Raw genomic sequence first — 19,485 nt, forward strand, 5'->3', positions numbered from 1 at the left:
CAAATCAAATACAAATTAGACTCCAAATATGACAAACTATCGGACCTTTTTCCACCCTTAAATTGCCTTTTGGAAGACTTGTTCCCAAACTGAATCATGACGCCAAAAGGGTTCAAATGCCCCGCTCCGTACTTGTTTAATTGAACCGTGTTTTTTGTGTTTTTTTCTTTTGGGCTTATTCCCCTATTTTTTTACCATAAAAATAAAAGAAAAACTCTCAAATTAATACACTGCCTCGCATAATTCTGCTCACTGTTGCTTCGGCTCAGCTGATGTTTCCCCTGTCACAGCAAAACTCTCTTTAATACATTGTGTCCAACTCATTTCAGCTTCCCAAGTATCTCAAACGCAGCAGCGCCTCCCTCCTTCCCTTCTTTCCAACACTGCTACTGATTCCCTCGTTTCAATCCCATTCACACCTACTTCATAACTCTTCCACTCTTGGTTTCTCTCTTCACTTAAAGCAACGACCAAAGCCAAGCCATGGTTCTCTCAATCGAGGTACTCCACAACCTCTTCTTTCTTTCATCTACCTTTGTCACAATCACTTAAAAATCTTAACCTCTGTTATTTTTAAGGGTGCTTCGAATTCTGTTGAGGAGGTTGTGTTCAGTTTCTACACTGATGAAGAGGTGAAGAAGAACAGCCGCGTCAAGATTACAAACGCTAACTTGCTTGATACTATCGGTGTCCCCGCTCCTGGTGGTTTATATGATCCAGCTTTGGGTCCATCCGAAGAGAAATTGCCGTATGTTTTTTTTTAATAAAGCATATTCTGATTATTATTATTATTACTACTACTAGGGGGAAGTGAAGTCACTATTAATCTGCTCTTTATTTTTATATGTCATTGTGAATGTGTTAAATAAATGGTAATCACCCTGAGGTTAGCCAACATGACAAGGTCTTTAATTTCATGGTTTAGTAAGAGAAAGACATGAAAACATGAGTGAGAGATCAAAGAGAACAATCCAAGTACACCAACCTAAGTACTCCATTACCCTTTATATATTGGTTAGATGGATTATTACCACTACTGCTGCTGCTGCTACTACTACTAGGTGCTAGGTGCTTTTCTGGGTTTAGGGTTTAGTGGTGGTGCTTTCCTGGGCGTCCATGCCTGTCAAATCCTATTCTGGAGAGGGCTTAGTAGTAGTAGTAGTGCTTTGCTGGGTTTAGGTTTTAGTGGTGGTGCTTTGTTGGACATCCATGCTTGTCAAATCCTATTTTTTGGAGGTGGCTTCATTCTTGGTTAATTAGTTTTTGTTTTATTTTATTTTATTATTATATTTTTAAATTTTTGGTTTCTCTTGTTTCATCCTTTGTTTATTTATTTTTTATCCTTTATCCTTTGAATTGTTTCGGCCACAGTCTGCATACAAGAAATTATTTTATTCTTGAAAAGTTCTGGTTTTCTTCATAGGACTTCTTCAAAACTTGTATTCTTGTTGATGATAGCTAACAGTTTTACATTTGGATGGAAATTTCGTATCTTACTCTTTTGAATCAGCCAAGTTGGTTCTTTTGATATAGCTCTGTGGACTGGAGATGAGACAAATTGGAACAGAAATTATTTCATGTTATCAATAGATCTTAATTTGATATTTTATTGGTATTGCACAAAGTTTTCTTGAGGTGGATAATTGAGATCTCTCTTTTTCCTCGATGCAGTTGTAAAACATGTGGTCAATTGTATCACCTTTGTCCAGGTCATTTTGGTCATATAGAGCTTGTTTCCCCTGTCTACAACCCCTTGATGATCAGTCTTCTTAGAAATATTCTACAAAGAACTTGTTTCACTTGCTGTCATTTTAGGGCTAATAAAGAACTGGTAAATATTTCTCCATAAGCTCATGATTATAATATTTTTATGCATTTGTTGGTCACTACTCATATGGTCTTCTGTTGCTGCAAGGTGGAAAAATGTAGTTCCCAGTTGGAGCTTATTATGAAAGGGGATATCATTGGGGCAAAAAGATTGGATTCAATTAATAAAGATGAATCCATGTATCAAAGTGATGATGATGATAAGAGCCAGTCTTGTAGCTCTGAACAGCAGGGAGAAAGTTGGACCTCGCTGCAGTTCGAAGAGGCAATTTCTATTGTACAGAAATTTTTGAAGAAGTCTTCTAAAAAATGTCAACAGTGTGGTTCCATTAATCCTAAAATTAGCCAACCAACCTTTGGATGGTTCCGTAAGGTAAATTCTTAAATTTCACTTAAAATTGCTTTCTGATATTAAAGTATCATAAAGATTTAAATGCTATATCTTGTCTATGCTAGTACTGGTAATTTACAGAGCTTGATTTGAGTTTCTTACTGCTCTCTCTCTCTCACTCACACACACATATTCTTCTTTTGTATATCTACATTGTAAATGCCTACATGCGTTGAGGGAAAAGAAGGGGTGTTTTTTTTGGGGGGGGGGGGGGTGTTCATTTCACTCAACATGCGTATTATCTCTTTTTTTTGGTAGAAGGCATTCATCATTCTTTTGACTCAATTTCTCTTTTCACCTTGTCTGTTTTGGTTATAGTTTCCTGTTCACTTTATTTCTTTTAAACAATCTTTAATATTTTGGGCTACTTTTTATTTTGAGCTTGCTTTAATATCCTAGTCTTTAACATATTTAGGCTATACTTTTTTATTTTGAGCTTGCTTAAGTATCTAAGGGAAGTGGGGAACCACACCTTAAAAGCTAGCTGATAAGGGGGAAGAACCACTCTCCTTATATATAACGTCAAGTATCCCATACTACCCGAAGTGGGACTTTGGACACCCCATAATACCCATGTTCCTAACAGCTTTCTCTAACATCTTCGAGTCTTGTGATAGAAAGATGCATTCTGAATTTATAATGGTTTATTTTTGAAGTTCTGAATGACTGCTTGCTGCTATGCATATTTGTTGTTCTGTTTTCTATGCACGGTATTCGTCATGTTTGCAATTGTGCTGTGCGCACCTTTCATGCTCCTCCCGCTATTTTTTTTGTTGCTGGCAGTTTTAAATATGAGAAGTAGAAAATCATAGAATTTAATGGTGAATTTTCAACTTTTTATTATTTTTTCTTCTTTCCGGAGGACATTATGTTATTTACATAGGTTCATTCTTGTGGGTGTTTCAACAATCCACATGCTTTACTAATTCTTGCAAAGCCTTCACCATTTTGGGTTTTTGGATAATGTATCTAGGATGATCTGTCAGCTGCTGATGCTAGAGCAAATGTCATAAATTCTGATGATACAATCTTGGCAAGTGAGACTATAACCGATGACAGGGATACAACATATGGAGAGGATATCAACTCTGCTGGGACCAAGAAAAGTGATGCAAAAAGACACAAGTTGTCTTACAAGCTTGCTGAGCAAAATCGACTTTCTGGTCCTTTGTTACCATCGCAAGTTAGTTTCTTCCAAATATTGAATTAACCTCAATGTAAAGTGTCAGCTGGACACAGAAAAGTTTCACTTCTATTCAAATTACAGGTTAAAATGACGTTAGAACTTTTGTGGAAAAATGAGGCTCGATTCTGTTCCTATATTAATGATATTCAAGGTCAGGGATATGGAAAGAAAGCAGGGCACTCAATGTTCTTTCTTGAGAATATTTTTGTTCCACCAATCAAATTCCGCCCTCCCACTAAAGGAGGTGATATGGTAAGTGTGAATAATAAATACTGTTAACGAGTTGTACTATTTCTCTATCTTCTTTGTTTGTACTCCATGTTCTTGGTTCTACTGTGGAGTGTGGAATATTTCCAAAGTTTGTCAATGCAAGGTATAGGTTTAGGGAAGTACTCTGAATTTGAAATTGTTGTGGGATATAAATGTAGGAAAAGTTTACTTATGAAATTGTTTGCAGATATATATAGATTGGAAATGAAGGATTTTTGTTAGAAAATTCTATCATGAATCATTCGGGCCATTCTTAGGAAAGGAAGCCAGCAGGATGTAAAGGTCATGTGAAGGGAGGATATAAGGATGAAATGCAAATCCAGTTTCTTTCTTGGTTTATCACAAGAACACACTTACTCTTTCAATGTAGCTAATCTCATTTAGTGGGATGAGGCTTGTAAATTGCTGACATTCAAAGTATAACTAATCCTTTTTAGTCCTTTCATTGTTTTGTGAATACTTGACTATCTTTTTTATTCTACATTCACCTTATTGACTTGGGCAATTGTGTTTGTAGGTATCGGAGCATGCTCATACTGTTTTGTTGAGTAAGATTCTTCAGGCTAACATAAGATTAGGGGATGCCCATCTAAACAAGAAGGATCCCTCGATGGTTTTAGCCAGGTGGATGGAACTTCAGCAATCTGTAAATGTGCTCTTTAACAGTAACACTTCTGGTGAGAACTTATGCTGGTTTTGTTTTGTTTTCTTTTTTTAGTTGTAACATGCGGACTTGGGTGTAGTTGGGTAATATATTTTATAAATTTCTTTATGTGATAAAATGTCTGTTGAGCACTCTCTTCTTTTTCTCGTGAATATTTAAGAGAGGACAAAGAACAATATGTGCACAATATATGATAATACACAACATGACTACATTATGTGACTGAGATGAAGGGTGCAGTCCTTGGTAGTTTGTACCAGGCTACGCCGAATGTGGATTACTTCATAAACATGTCAATATGTAAATATTTTTATTTCTCTTGCTAGTGATGGTTACACATGATTTTCTTTTACTTCTTGATTGGTCTAGGCCAAAGAGATGCAAGTAATGGAATTTGTCAGTTGCTGGAGAAGAAGGAAGGCCTCTTCCGCCAGAAAATGATGGGAAAGAGGGTTAATTTTGCATGCCGCTCTGTCATATCACCGGATCCTTATTTAGCAGTGAATGAAATTGGCATTCCTCCATATTTTGCTCTAAGGTTAACATATCCTGAGGTGAGAATTATAATTTTGTATTACCCAATATGCATGTAAGTTACGTTCTTCATTTGCATTTCTGTTAAGAATTTTGTCTGTTCAGTTTAGCATTCTGCATATTTCATACCTTCAAAACATTTACTTACAGATCTAATAAAAGCTAATATATTCTGGTATTGACGTTGCATCTTTATTTAGTTAATTTTCTGCCTATGCTATTTACATGCAGTTATCTTATAGACAAATCACCTTTTATCTGATGCAGCCTATGTAATTTGAAGAAAACTATACAATTTCAAATTGAAAAATAAGTATTCTGCCGCAAATAATTTGTACATTGAAGTGTGAAATCTTGGCCTCCATATTATATCAGGGAATTAGGAACATAGGATGGGAAATTTCTCTATTGTGAAGTGAAATGTTTAGGGTTTATTAAGGAAATCAAACAATCTGTAGGATATTGTAAATGACTGAATGTTGATAAGCAGTTGATAGCCTTGAAGATTTCCGATGTCTAAGTTTATGTTTGGACTGTGCATAGAATGTGATATTACTAACTATGGAAAATCACATCTTCTAAGATGAGTATGTCATTTTGTTTTCTGCCCTTGATAACTTGCATGGAATATGATATCACTGGCTATGGAAAATCACATCTTCAAAGATGAGTATGTCATTATGTTTTTTCCCCTTGATAAGTTGCATGGAATACGAGACTACTAGCTATGGAAAGTCACATCCTCTAAGCTCTGAGTATCTCATTTTGTTTTCTGCCCTTGGTAACTTACAGAGAGTTACTCCTTGGAATGTAGTGAAGTTAAGGAATGCTATTCTTAATGGTCCAGAAACCCATCCAGGTGCCACACATTATGGCGATAAATCATCAGTAGTAAAGCTTCCACCAAAAGGGAAGTTGCTTGCTTTGACATCAAGGAAATTACCATCATCAAGAGGGGTTATCATGCATAATGGAAAGATATGCGATCAAGAATTTGAAGGAAAAATTGTGTATCGCCACTTGAAGGATGGTGATGTTGTGCTTGTCAATAGACAGGTACTTCATTATCTTATAATCTTATTATATGGTGTTTTGTCAGCACATTTAAGTTTGGTTTGGTAAAGCTTTTACTTTTTAAAGGTAGCTTATCAAAGCTAGCTTTTAAAATATAGCTTTCTAAAAGTTGTAGCATCTATGTTTGGTAAATAAATTAAAAATGATTTTCAATAAGCACAAATAACAACCATTGTGTTTGGTAAAATAGCTTCTAAAATTTAAAAATATTACAATAGATATAAATGTAAGAGTAAATTTGGAAATTTACTAATATATGAGATTATATTAGATTTTTGATTTTGATAAGCACAAGCCAACTTTAAAAAGCTCCACTTTAGGTGCTTTTCGAAAGCACAAAGACATCTTCAAAAAGTTTTACCAAAACAAGCTTTATAATGTTACTGCATTTTATTCCCCTAATTGGAAATTCTTTTCTTTTAATCATACAAGAAAAGAAAATCAAATAATTACACTCGATGTATGGTGATTGAATATTCTCATATACTATTTGGAACTGCTAATTGGGTATATTTAACTATATTCAATTTTAAGTTAACCATAATTGTTATGATTCCATGACTTGGTAAATATGCTGGTTTGTGAAGACAATATTGATCAGAGATGTGATATAAACATTGCTAGTGTTTACTTTCTGGTTTGAATTGAACTATACATTCTGTTGCAGCCTACACTTCATAAACCTAGTATAATGGCGCATATAGTTCGTGTTCTGAAGGGGGAGAAAACAGTGCGTATGCACTATGCGAACTGTAGGTAATATTTTATTTTAGTTTTAAGCTTAGTGTGCTTGTGGAATAAATTATTATTATTGGGTACATTTTGACTCTCTGATACCTCAAATTAATAAGTATCCTTAGAATTTACTTTGATGCAGTCAATAACTTTTCCCTCCTCGATTCCTTATTATTTCAGTACTTACAATGCTGATTTTGACGGTGACGAGATTAATGTGCATTTTCCACAAGATGAAATTTCCCGTGCTGAAGCTTACAATATTGTAAATGCCAACAACCAATATGTGAAGCCTACCAGTGGTGATCCAATAAGAGCCTTGATTCAGGTATTTGCATAAATAATTTAGAAAGGTGGCAGTTTAATGAAGATCCCAACATTATGGATTGAAGAATTACATGCACACTGCATGAATTGCTAAATGGATTGGAAGCAATCTGATCCTCACCCCTCTATTTGCATAAATAATTAACATGTTAACTGCATAGACAGCCTTTGTTATTATTATTTATTTTTTATTTTTTTTATATACTGAATTTTTTCTCTCTGCCTTTTAAATAAATTTGCAGGATCATATTGTAAGTGCTGCCCTTCTAACCAAAAAGGATACATTTTTAAGCTGTGAAGCATTCAATCAACTTCTCTACAGTTCTGGTGTATCCATGCCTATGGTGGGATCTTTCTATGCAAAACCTGGGCAGAAAGTTTTCACATCAACTTCCGAGAGTGAAATGTTTTTGTTTCCTCCAGCCATATGGAAGCCAGAGCCCCTTTGGACAGGAAAACAGGTATACTATCATTTGGTTCGTTTTTTGGCTTTTTTGCTATTATATGAAGGGCCTTTTATCTTTGGCATTGGAAGAATGTCATTTAAAAATTCCTTTAGCCTTTCTCCTCCATAATTACTCCATAGAACATGTATTGATAGACCGATTTAATCAAATATCAAAAGTCACAAAATGCAGGAAGGAAACTATATGTGATTTTTGTCTGTAGATGATCAGGGAATTACTGGATGCAACAATGATTATAAGTGTGGTAGCAGTTTCTAAGGAGTAGCTCCTGGTGCTGTGTTGAAGAATATTGATGGTGATGTGATTTAAGGGCATGCTGTAGTGTTGTGGTACTTAGACCCACTAGAGAGAGAGAAATAACAGTCATGATTCTGAACAAAAGATCCGTAAGACATGATTGGCTACAGTAATACTAGGATGAAATTTGGCATATTATTTAAATAGAGCATCAATTTCTGGTCAACTTACGGTAATAGTAGGATGAAAGTTGTCATATTATTAAGAGTCTGAAGTTCTGGTCAACTTGGAAATAGAATAGTGATGGGACATGACTTGGAAGGTGCTGCTGTTCAGATACTATATTGAAATTTCGAGGATAGAATAACAGGAGAGGAGTGAATGCGCAGCTGAATTCGATGCAAGATACTGCGATTCAGAAGATACATCAGCTATTTTATGACGAGTGCTAATATCATACTCTTAATTTAATATAGAGAAATCATGAACTATAAAGAAATAGATAAATTATTCTTAGAGATCTAAGATACTTATTCTATTCTAAGATACTATGGAGATATTGCTGGATGTTTATCTAATATCTAACAGTTATTTTCTTGATAAATTTTCTGGATCCTTCTCGTTTTGTCAATTCTGTTCTTTCTTGTAATTTTGATATCTTAGTATATGAAAAACTGGATTGTATGGTACATACCATTACTTTTCTACTGAGTTATGATTCAAGATTTGCTTCTTTATATTAGGACCTTAATTTTTGTAAGTGAATTTGGTTTCTGCTATGTTGCAGGTCATTAGTGCATTGTTATACTATGTCACTAGAGGTTCCCCACCATTTACAGTTGAGAAGAATGCGAAAATACCAGCTAATTTTTTCAAGACTCGAAACGGAAACACTAAAGGACGAACCACTAAGAAGTCAAGTAAGATGGAGGATGAGCCTGATGAGGACAAATTGTTGATATATAGAAATGATTTGGTGTGTGGCGTGGTTGATAAGGCTCAATTTGGTGACTATGGTATAGTACATACAGTACAAGAACTTTATGGCTCAAACATTGCAGGAAACCTTCTTTCAGCGTTTAGTCGTTTATTCACAAACTTCTTGCAGGTTAGCTGCCAATGAGTTAATATATAATCTTGTGTTATTTTATTGATTTATCTATCCTCAATATTCTATTATATTTTTCTGTTTTTCAGATGCACGGGTTCACATGTGGAGTTGATGATCTTCTGATAACAGAAAGAAAGGATGGTGAAAGAATGAATCAACTTAAAAGCTGCGAGGAAATTGGTGACATTGTTCATCGGGAATTTGTCGGAGTCATGGAAGGTGATAATATAGGTAATATTCTTAAATTTGGTTTCTGCTGCAAACCATATGATTATAAAATAAATACCATTTCCTGATGTAGTAACATTGCTTAATTGCTAGCTTTCTATCCACGTTCTACTTATATGACTCCTATCTAATTTATTAAATGACATGAGTTTATGATGTGAAAATAGAATACTAAGTAAACTTTGGTAGTAACTCTACTATCCTAAGATAATTCATTACTCCTATCTAATATGGATGTGTTTCCTGAGTACACAGAATCTATATAGCTAGTGTTGTTTCATAGATACTCCGGTTAAAGCATATTTCAAACCAAATAAAATTTTGGTATGCATTTCTTCTACGCTATCATATAATGAGACATATCGACCAATGCATTTCTTCTACGCTATCATATATATATATATATATTGGTCAAATATATATTGGTCCATGCATCCAACTTATAGTCCAGCATGACAGCATATCTATGCTACTTGACATTTACTTAGTGCAGTTAGTTTTCCTATGTAAAATCTGTGATTTGTGGCATATTTGTTATTTCAGACCCAACCACACTGCAGTTGAATATTGAGAAAAAAATACGCAGTAATGGAGATGCAGCCTTAACATACTTGGATCGGAAGATGATAAGCAGTCTTAACTCCAAAACAAGCTCAGGAGGTTTAAAGGAGCTATTATCCGAAGGTATATGGAAACCTTCTGGGAAAAATTGGATTTCTCTTATGACTACATCTGGAGCCAAGGGTAGTATGGTAAGTATACTGTTGTGATGTTAATTTGTCTGTGTTACACTGCTATATTAGATTTTAGCAGGTTAGGTTACAGAATGGCATAGATACAATGAATTTGCTATTGCGACTATTTTGGATGGATTCTTTTACAAAGTAATCAAGTTTTGCTAGTCTGACATTTGCGTTTTTCAGTTGATGATATAGAACTAGTTAGTCTGATTGTTTTTTCAGTGTTAATATCACTTTATTCTCTGTATATTTGTTAGTATTTTCCAATTGATACAAGTCTTGTTGATATATTTGATGGCATTTAACCATTTAAAAATATTAAGTTGATTCATATTGTTTTGAAACAGGTCAATTTCCAGCAGATATCTTCTCATTTAGGCCAGCAAGAGTTGGAAGGAAAACGAGTTCCACGCATGGTTTCTGGAAAGACCTTGCCAAGCTTTCCTCCCTGGGATTGTTCCCCTAGAGCAGGAGGGTTCATTATTGATCGTTTTCTCACAGCCCTTCGTCCACAGGAATATTACTTTCATTGCATGGCAGGGCGTGAAGGGTAAAAAAAAGCTTATGGACTCAACATGATAGCAGTTCGTTCTGAATGTTTTATTGATACGTGTATGGTTGTTAATGTTTTGTATTGGTGTTTGCTTGTGTGTATTGTCAAGAAGTGACTGATATATAATATATACTTATATGCTTGTATGCTTGTCAGTATTGTCAAGAAGTAAAAGTTATAATGTCACTTAATACATGGTAATGTATGCACGTTGCAAATCACATTATCATTTCAGCTTTATGAATATACCCAAAAAAAAATATGTAAAAAAGAAAACGATTTTAAGCGAGTTTAAATTTAATCTGAGTGACATTTGCTTAGATGTATTGGTATATAAGTAACTTGAACTTGGGAATGCATGTGGTATGCATGTTGATTACATTTCAACTTTATAATGTGCACGTTGATTAGCTGCTGACATGCATCTCATTGCTCATTTGTTTATGTTCTTTTCAAAGCTGTCTGAACCATTCTCTTCACTCCACAACACTTTCCCTAATGGAAAATCTTTCAATTCATATTTTGGATAAATAATTTGATAGTATTTCACATGTAAGGTTTATTTCTTCGATTACAGTATGGTTGTCTTAACAAATGAATGTTTGCTGCTCAGGTTGGTTGATACTGCAGTTAAAACTTCTCGGAGTGGTTACCTGCAAAGATGTCTAATGAAAAATCTTGAGTGTCTCAAAGTTAGTTATGATCACACTGTTCGTGATTCTGATGGTTCAGTTATTCAATTTCGTTATGGAGAAGATGGCGTAGATGTCCATCAAACCAGCTTTATTACCAAATTTGAAGCCTTGTCGACTGTATGCACTTGCTTTTTTACTGCTATTATTGTTATTTTTTTGAAAATCCTAAATAATGCATGCAATTTGTATGTTGTTTATATGTTTGTTTATTGTGCCGATTTCAGAATAATGAACTGGTTTACAGCAACTGTTGCCGTGAGCTTGACAGATCCAGTCCTTATATTAGCAAGTTGCCTGATGCTCTTAAAGGAAAAGCTGAAAACTTCATTCATAATTTTTCTTCAAAGAAGAGAAATCGTAGTTCATTGAAACGATCAGATTTCTTGAAGTTGATGGAGCACAAGTATGTGTCAAGCCTTGCGCAACCAGGAGAGGCAGTTGGTGTTTTAGCCTCTCAATCTGTCGGGGAACCAGCAACACAAATGACGTAAGACCCTATTTTTTCTGAGAGAATATGCTTCTTGATGAGCCTTGTTGCTATTTTTTTTTGTATTTAAAGTAAAATGACCAGATAATTTATGGCAATTTGGAAGGAACAATTTTTATTAACGTGGCAGATAGTATCCCAGCATATGCTTAATTTGAACTATTTTTCATATAAATTGCTGGATCTTTGAAATCATAGCCTGAACTAATAAGAATAACTGCTTTATAGTTGCGTATGGAGTTCGTAATCAAAAGCTGGTTTACTGTTTTTCACTGAAGTAAAATGTTAAGAGAGTAAAACTTCACAAGTTAAACATTTAAATTTTATGCCTCATAGGGGAGCTAGTGGGATTGGAACTGTACATCTGTTCTTTTACCAGCTACTATTTTTCAATACTTAAGATGTAAACAGTGCTTGTTATTTATTTTTTTGCATTTTTATTCTGCAGCTTGAATACTTTTCATCTTGCTGGTCGAGGGGAAATGAATGTGACTCTTGGAATTCCGCGTCTGCAAGAGATCATGATGAATGCCTCAGAACATATACTGACTCCATTTATGACATGCCCCTTGAGAGCTGACAAATCGATGTGAGATGCTGGCGTTGCTTTCTGTTCTCTAATCTATTTGTTTGTAGTTTTGTTTCTGAACACCCCTTGCTTTCTCTGTGTAGATACTTATACAAACTACAATACATATGTTGTTGCTTGCAGGGAAGATGCAATTTGTCTTTCCGATAAGTTGAAGAGAATAACTGTAGCTGACATTATTGAAAGTATGGAAGTGTCTGTTGTACCAGTAGTTGTTTGTAATGGTCAGATTTACAGAGTATATAAACTTGTGATGAAGCTATATAAACCTAAACACTATCCGAAATACACGGATATAACACTTGAAGATTGGGAGGACACACTAAGAGTTCTCTTTGTGAGGGAGTTGGAGGATGCCATTGAGAATCATGTGGCACTGCTTTCCAAAATTGGTGGCATTAAAGATTTTAAGACAGAGAAATCCACCACAAATAGCTCAGATGATGTAGACGGCAATGAAACGGATTCTGCAAAGAAAGGCCGGAGTAATGATGATGACGATGATGATGGTGGGGCTGATGACACAGAAGGGGATGAGGATCTTGGTTTTGAAGCACAGAAGAGAAAACAGCAAGTTACTGATGAGGTTGATTATGAAGATGATCCTGAAGATGAGACACGTGATAATGAGTTATCAGAAGTATCTGACGGTGATTATGGTGGAAGTGATAATGAGGAAGATAAGAACATCACACTTGATGCCCGTGATTCTCAAGGACTTGAAGACCTGGCAGAGCCTGATGGGGATGTCTCACCTCCTGAAAAAATTAATCGGAAATCTAAGCCCAAATCTAGTGGTGAAAAAGAGAAGAAAAAATCTGGACCAATAAGAAAGAAATATGACAGATCAATTTTTGTGGAAGCAAAAGGGATGCATTTTGAGATCCACTTCCAATTTACTCACGAACCGCATATTTTATTGGCTCAGGTACACTAATTTCATAGTTTATTTCTGTGTTTGGGTCTGTGTCATCAGTATCAGTCTGAATGTTCAATACCTGTGGGTTATACCCATAGTAGCCAGAATTTCTATTTAACTCTTAAAATCTCCTGGTATTATGATTTTAATGAGTTAACTGATTTTACAAATTTTTACTAAGTCGGATGATTTTACGATATAAATCTTGTTAGGATTTCATGTAAAATCTTGATTTTCTCTACCTTGGTTATGCCTAAAGAACAACATAGTTATTTTAGTCTTGTATGCAGTATGCTCTTCAATTCTAGGTTTGATTCCCTTGCAACTAGGAAATATTAGCTAGGTGCTATCATGGTAATTTTATAGAAAAGATGCATATGCTGTAGATTTTGTCAAGCTGTTATTTGAGCTTAGACATGCAAATATTGTAGAGACATTAATGCATGAATGATGTTGAGGGAAGATGGAAACCTTCGTTTGGTTGACAAGTGATGGTTAACAAATGAGTGTATGTTATCTCTCTACCTTCTCATTGCTTTCAAACATAAAAAGGCTCACTTATTTTTAAATTAACTTTATGCAGATTGCTCAGAAAACAGCCAATAAGGTTTGCATCCAGAAGTATGGAAAGGTTGGCCAATGTAAGGCTGTTACATGCAAAGAAAGTGGAGTAATCTACTACGGCGAAGATCAACGTTCAAGGGAAGATATCCCTGCCGCCGAAAAGGAAAAAATACCAGCACTTCAAACTTCTGGTGTGAATTTTCAAACATTTTGGGACTTAGAAGATCATCTTGATGTAAGGTACATTTATTCCAACGATGTCCATGCTATGTTAAAGACTTATGGTGTGGAAGCAGCCAGAGAGACCATCATCAGGGAAGTTAAAAATGTCTTCAAGTCTTATGGGATATCCGTAGACATCCGGCACTTGATGCTTATCGCCGATTTCATGACTTTCTCTGGTAAGTATCGTCCGATGAGCAGATCCGGAGGCATAGCATTCTCTACTTCCCCTTTCCTCAAGATGTGCTTTGAGACGGCCTCCAAGTTCATCGTCGAAGCATCTTCTCACGGCCTGGTCGACACCTTGGACACTCCGTCTTCTAGAATTTGTCTTGGTTTGCCTGTGAAGATGGGAACCGGTTGCCATGACTTGTTACAGAAACTGGAAATATAAGATCGTTGCTATGCTACTCCTAGATCTCTGGTTGATTCATGCCTAGGAAATCTGGCAAATTTTGACACCTTGTACAATTCATTGTTAACAAATTTTTACAGGCACATTTTTCTCTGGTTGAGTAGTAGTTTGTTTGGAGGCAGTAGTATAATGCTTTGAAATGTCATTCCCATTTCCATCAATAGCCATGTATAATGCGATTTTTTATGTATAATATCTACGTTTAACGATATATTTTTAAAATGTGATTTTACTCATGTTCTTTATTAATATTATATATTTATTTATTTTGTGTCTTGAGTTATGTAAGGTTGTGTTTGTTTACAAATAGCCAATAGGAACCACCGAGAGACGGGGATACAATAGAGAGTTTAGCAAGTGAAATATGAAGTATGAACATGAATATTGTATTCTAATGTATTGAATTAATGTGGTGTTCTTTGCAAGAGACATATAAAGACATTAGTAGGGTATAACTTATCTTTTTTATTGTTTTTATTAATTTTTTATAATTATATTTTTATTATTTTGTTTTCTTTATAAATTGTGTGAAAGAAAATGAAAGTAAACTAGATTTTTCATAATATGTTATATCTTATATTTAGTTTATGGGTATGTCTAAAACGAGCACAACCATTATGTGCTTATTGGATAGGCCACATTTATATAGACCATTCGATTTAATTAGATGAAAATCAAAGGCTAATATAAAAGAAGAACATTGATGGACTCTAATAAATACAGAATATCCTAGTACATAAATAAATGTTTTAAATAACAATACTTTAATACAATATACTTTAAATGGTAACAGAATCTTTTATTCTTAAATAATTAAATATAAAATATATAAATACAAAAATATGAGTATTCTTTCTTCAATAAGATTAATTATTACGTAAGAAATTTTTATAATATTAAAAAATTATATTAAAAAAATTTTAAATTGTAAAAATAAAAATATAAAATAATTAGATTATTATATTCAAAATTTATTAATTAACTAATTTTGTTAAAGATATTATTATATAAAATTATTTTTCATCAAAATATTTTAAAAATATAATTTATTTAAAATATTATATATAATACATGAAAATATTAACCTTTTTTATTTTTTTGATTTTTTTTAAAAAAAGAATAAATAATATAATTCTAAAAATATGCCTATTATAAATAATATAACATTTGTAAGACCTAAACTAATCAAGTTTATGTAATTAAAAATATAAAACATATAAATACAAAAAAAAATAAAAGTATTTTGGAAATATTATGATATTCGTACACTAATTTTTCATATATATATATATATATATATATATATATATATATATATATATATATATAACATGTAAATTATCCTTTATGACATGTCATTTTTTAATTGGTTATTATGTTAACTATGATTAAGCTATTTTATAATTAAAAAATTATTTAAAAGAATAAATGTATAATTTGATAAAATACTAAAAACTGAATCTTTACTCTCTATAACCTCGTTTCTCTCTCTGATTGCTCTTCTGTGCTGATTTCAATTTGTAGTGGATCTGCGATTAGTTAAAGTGAATATATTTGGTTGTACTGCTATTTTGTAGTTGTCTTTTGCTCTTTAATTCACATAATTTCATGTCATATATAAATTTTTGATTATCAGGATGCATTAATCTATGATTTAGGGTTGTGATAACTATTGCATATATTAAACTGATGCTTGAATTAGATATGCATTTGATCCATCCGTCTATTAGAATTTAAATTGGACTATATCAATTAGTTCAAAGCCGTTCTTTGGAATGGCTATGGATCATTGGATCGTACACAAGATCCGTTGTATTAGATATTCAAATGATACTTGCATCTTTACTCTCCGTCCTGCTTCGAGTTACAGTGTGCTTTCAACGCGCTTTGAGTGATGAAGAAACAACGAAAGGGAGGAAATATACTTCACTCAACACAGAAGGTATTTTTTAATGGAAGGGTGGAACGAATTTAAGTAATAATGATTTGGTAAAAGAATATAAATTTATTTTTTAATATTTACAAAAATTATATAGTTATCTATCTTAAAAAAATATTTAATTATAAAATGGTCCTACTTTAGTTAAGATGTTAATTCTTATTAAGTTAAATTAACTTTAAATTAAAATTAAACACCTAATTAAATATGTCACATCATATATAGAGGCTAATTTACATGTTATTTTAGAGGAAATTGGATAAAATTTACCTATATATATATATATATATATTTTTGGTCGAATGAGAGAATAAAAAATTTAACTAAAACAATAAAAAAATACTTGAAAATAATAAAAATAAAAAATGATCTTATTATAAATATATCACTTTAAATATTATATATATGAAACTTTAAAGAGTAAAGTATCGTTTTTGTCCCTAACGTTTCAATCGTCCTATTTAAATTCCTAACGTTTCAAAATTGACTCAATATTGTCCTGCCGTTAGGGATCCGTTAATAGAATTGACGACGGGACAAAATTGAAACGATTTTGAAACGTTATGGACTTAAATAGGACGAAAACGTTGGGGACGAAAACAATACATAGAAATAAATTTCAGTTTTATCCTTCAATAATATCAATTTTTTTACTGTACATAGTATTCAATTATTTTTTAATCACATCTAAGTAAATTACACTTAATCATATTACTTTGATTCTAAATAAATTTATTTTTTTTTAAATTTTATACTTAAAGTTATAAATTAATATAAAAATATAAAAGAAATTATTTAGAATGAAAATAATGTGATTAAGTATAATTTATTTAGATGTGATTAAAAAATAATTGAATATTATGTACAATAAAAAATTGATATTATTAAAGGATAAAATTAAAATTTATTTTTATGTATCGTTTTTATCCCCAATGTTTTCGTTCTATTTAGGTCCCTAACGTTTTAAAATTGTCTCAATTTTGTCCCACCGTCAATTCTGTTAACGGATCCCTAATGGCAAGATAACATTGAGCCAATTTTAAAACGTTAGGGACTTAAATAGGACGATTGAAATGTTAGGGACAATTTTAGGATTTACTCCAAACGTTGGGGACAAAAACAATACTTTACTCAACTTTAAATGCTAATTTTAATAAATAAAAAATATTTATTTTTTATATTTATATGTTTATATTTTTAATTACGTAAGTTTGATTAGTTTAGGTCTTACTAATATAAGTAAATATATAATGTGATAAGCATGTATTTAGAATTATATTATTTTTATTCCGTTTTTCTATAAAAAAAATGAAAAAAAAAGGTTAATATTTTCATGTATTATATAAAATATTTTAAATAAATTATATTTTAAAAATATTTTAATAAAAAAATATTTTATATAATAATATCTTTAATAAAATTAGTTAATTAATAAATTTTAAATATAATAATCTAATTATTTGTCAAGTAATATAAAATAAAATTTTAATTATTTTATATTTTTATGTTACAGTTTAAAATTTTATTTTAATATAAATTTTTAATATCATAAAAATTTTTTCCATAATAATTAATCTTATTAAATAAATAATACTCATATTTTTGTATTTATATATTTTATATTTAATTATTTAAGAATAAAAGATTCTATTACCATTTAAAATATTGTGTATTAAAATATTGTCATTTAAAGTATTTATTTATGTACTAGGATATTCTGTATTTATTAGAGTCCATCAATGCTCTTCTTTCATATTAGCCTTTGATTTTCATCTAATCAAATCTAATGATCTATATAAGTGTGGCGCATCCAATAAACACATATGGTTGGGCTCGTTTTAGACATACCCTTAGTTTATTACCAAATATATAAAACAATAATGTGTTTGTCTTTTACATTATGTTTTTATTGTACTGTCTTATTCTATTTTTAAAATTAAATGCAACCTATAACATAGGATTAAAGTAAAAATAGCAATTGAAAAATTAAGTGCATATCAATTGGTTTTTGAAAGTTTAAACGTTTCAAATTGGTCTTTAAAAGACACAACTATGAATTAAACTAGGACAATTGGTATAATTATTATTTTAATTAGGTTTTCTACTTGTCTTTAAGGAGTAAGAGTAAGTAAATATTAAAATCGGTTTTTAATAAATTTTAGAATGGAATTTTAACTTTTAATAAAAGTTTATTATTCAATGAAAATTCTCAAGAATTATCAGATTAGTCTTTTGCCGCTTTTAATAAATTTTTTAATATTCTTAGTAGACAGATAAATATATAACAAATTTTATTATAAAATAATTTAGCTTTCAAAAATATAATTATAAAAAAATAGACTAATTCATATTATGGTATCTAAAAAATAATATCTAATTACTAAAATAAGTTAAATTTAATTTTAAATTTAAGAGTATAAAAGTTAAAATTTTTTAAATATTTTAAAATTATTATAAAAAATAATTTAAACAAAAATTAGACAAAAACAAAAAACACTATAAAATTGGCCTTCATACTATATTGGTCAAATAAAACAATAATGGTTCAAATATGTATTTGGGCATTTCATTTCATCCAGTAGCTGAATACGCACCTGGGTATTTGGCATTCCAGCCATGCCTGCACATGAAGAGTCTTATCAATATAGCAGGGTGGTGGAATAATACCAATGTACCAAACATCCATAGGGAACAATACTTTTTTTGAACAACATAAATAATAGATTAAAAAAAAAGTTAATTTTAATTTTAAAAATTAAATTTTAAATTAATTAGATATAATCTTTGTTAGTGAATCTGAATTTACATCTCTTATTATTCATCTAATAGGATTATAAATAATTTTAACTTTTTATATAAATTCAAAATTTTGCTAATTATTTACATAATTAATAGTTAGTACCTGTTGTAAAGAGAGAAAAGAGTTCATTGGTCCTAATTAAAAAGCATTAACACTTTCATTAACAAAAACTTAGTTCTCTAATCTTCCATATTCATCAATCAAAGTTGTACCGTCCCTCCATTTTTTTTGAAAAAAATAAAAAATAAAAAAATGAAATAGAGAACTTAGCATCAGAAATGTTTAATTTTTACTTTCTAGTGAGTAAATGCTTCGAATGATGATTTTAAAATTTTGTTTGGGTATTATTAAAATTTTAGAAAAAACATTTGTTTTTAAATAATTTTTTTTGTTTTTTTAATGTATTTTAAAAAATTTTAGTGATAAAAATAAAAATATTAAAAAATCAAAAATTATTTTTCTAGAAATTATAATTTGTAACTTTTTAAAAATTATTTTTCTTAAAAAATAT

General features: G+C 31.4%; 1 protein-coding gene across 1 annotated transcript; it reads left to right on the top strand.

Annotated features, from left to right (window-relative positions):
- Positions 1-227: 227 nt before the first annotated feature.
- On the top strand, positions 228-14,501 carry LOC112720331 (DNA-directed RNA polymerase I subunit 1). Its single transcript, XM_025771235.3, has 21 exons — positions 228-501; positions 579-748; positions 1,672-1,831; positions 1,916-2,200; positions 3,192-3,401; positions 3,486-3,656; positions 4,192-4,351; positions 4,708-4,892; positions 5,665-5,928; positions 6,614-6,702; positions 6,862-7,009; positions 7,251-7,469; positions 8,500-8,820; positions 8,910-9,054; positions 9,595-9,803; positions 10,139-10,341; positions 10,958-11,156; positions 11,264-11,526; positions 11,975-12,115; positions 12,239-13,043; positions 13,618-14,501. Exons 1-21 carry the CDS (start codon positions 484-486, stop codon positions 14,212-14,214), a joined length of 4,962 nt encoding a protein of 1,653 aa, XP_025627020.1. The 5' UTR covers positions 228-483; the 3' UTR covers positions 14,215-14,501.
- The last annotated feature ends 4,984 nt before the right edge of the window (positions 14,502-19,485 follow it).

Source organism: Arachis hypogaea, chromosome 11 (assembly GCF_003086295.3).
Source record: "Arachis hypogaea cultivar Tifrunner chromosome 11, arahy.Tifrunner.gnm2.J5K5, whole genome shotgun sequence".
NCBI lineage: Eukaryota > Viridiplantae > Streptophyta > Magnoliopsida > Fabales > Fabaceae > Arachis > Arachis hypogaea.

Excerpts from the sequence above, each read along its gene's own strand:
- LOC112720331 (XM_025771235.3), top strand. Across the intron at positions 4,893-5,664 it reads TAAGGTTAACATATCCTGAG|AGAGTTACTCCTTGGAATGT; the intron begins GTGAGAATTATA and ends GGTAACTTACAG. Across the intron at positions 7,010-7,250 it reads CAATAAGAGCCTTGATTCAG|GATCATATTGTAAGTGCTGC; the intron begins GTATTTGCATAA and ends ATAAATTTGCAG.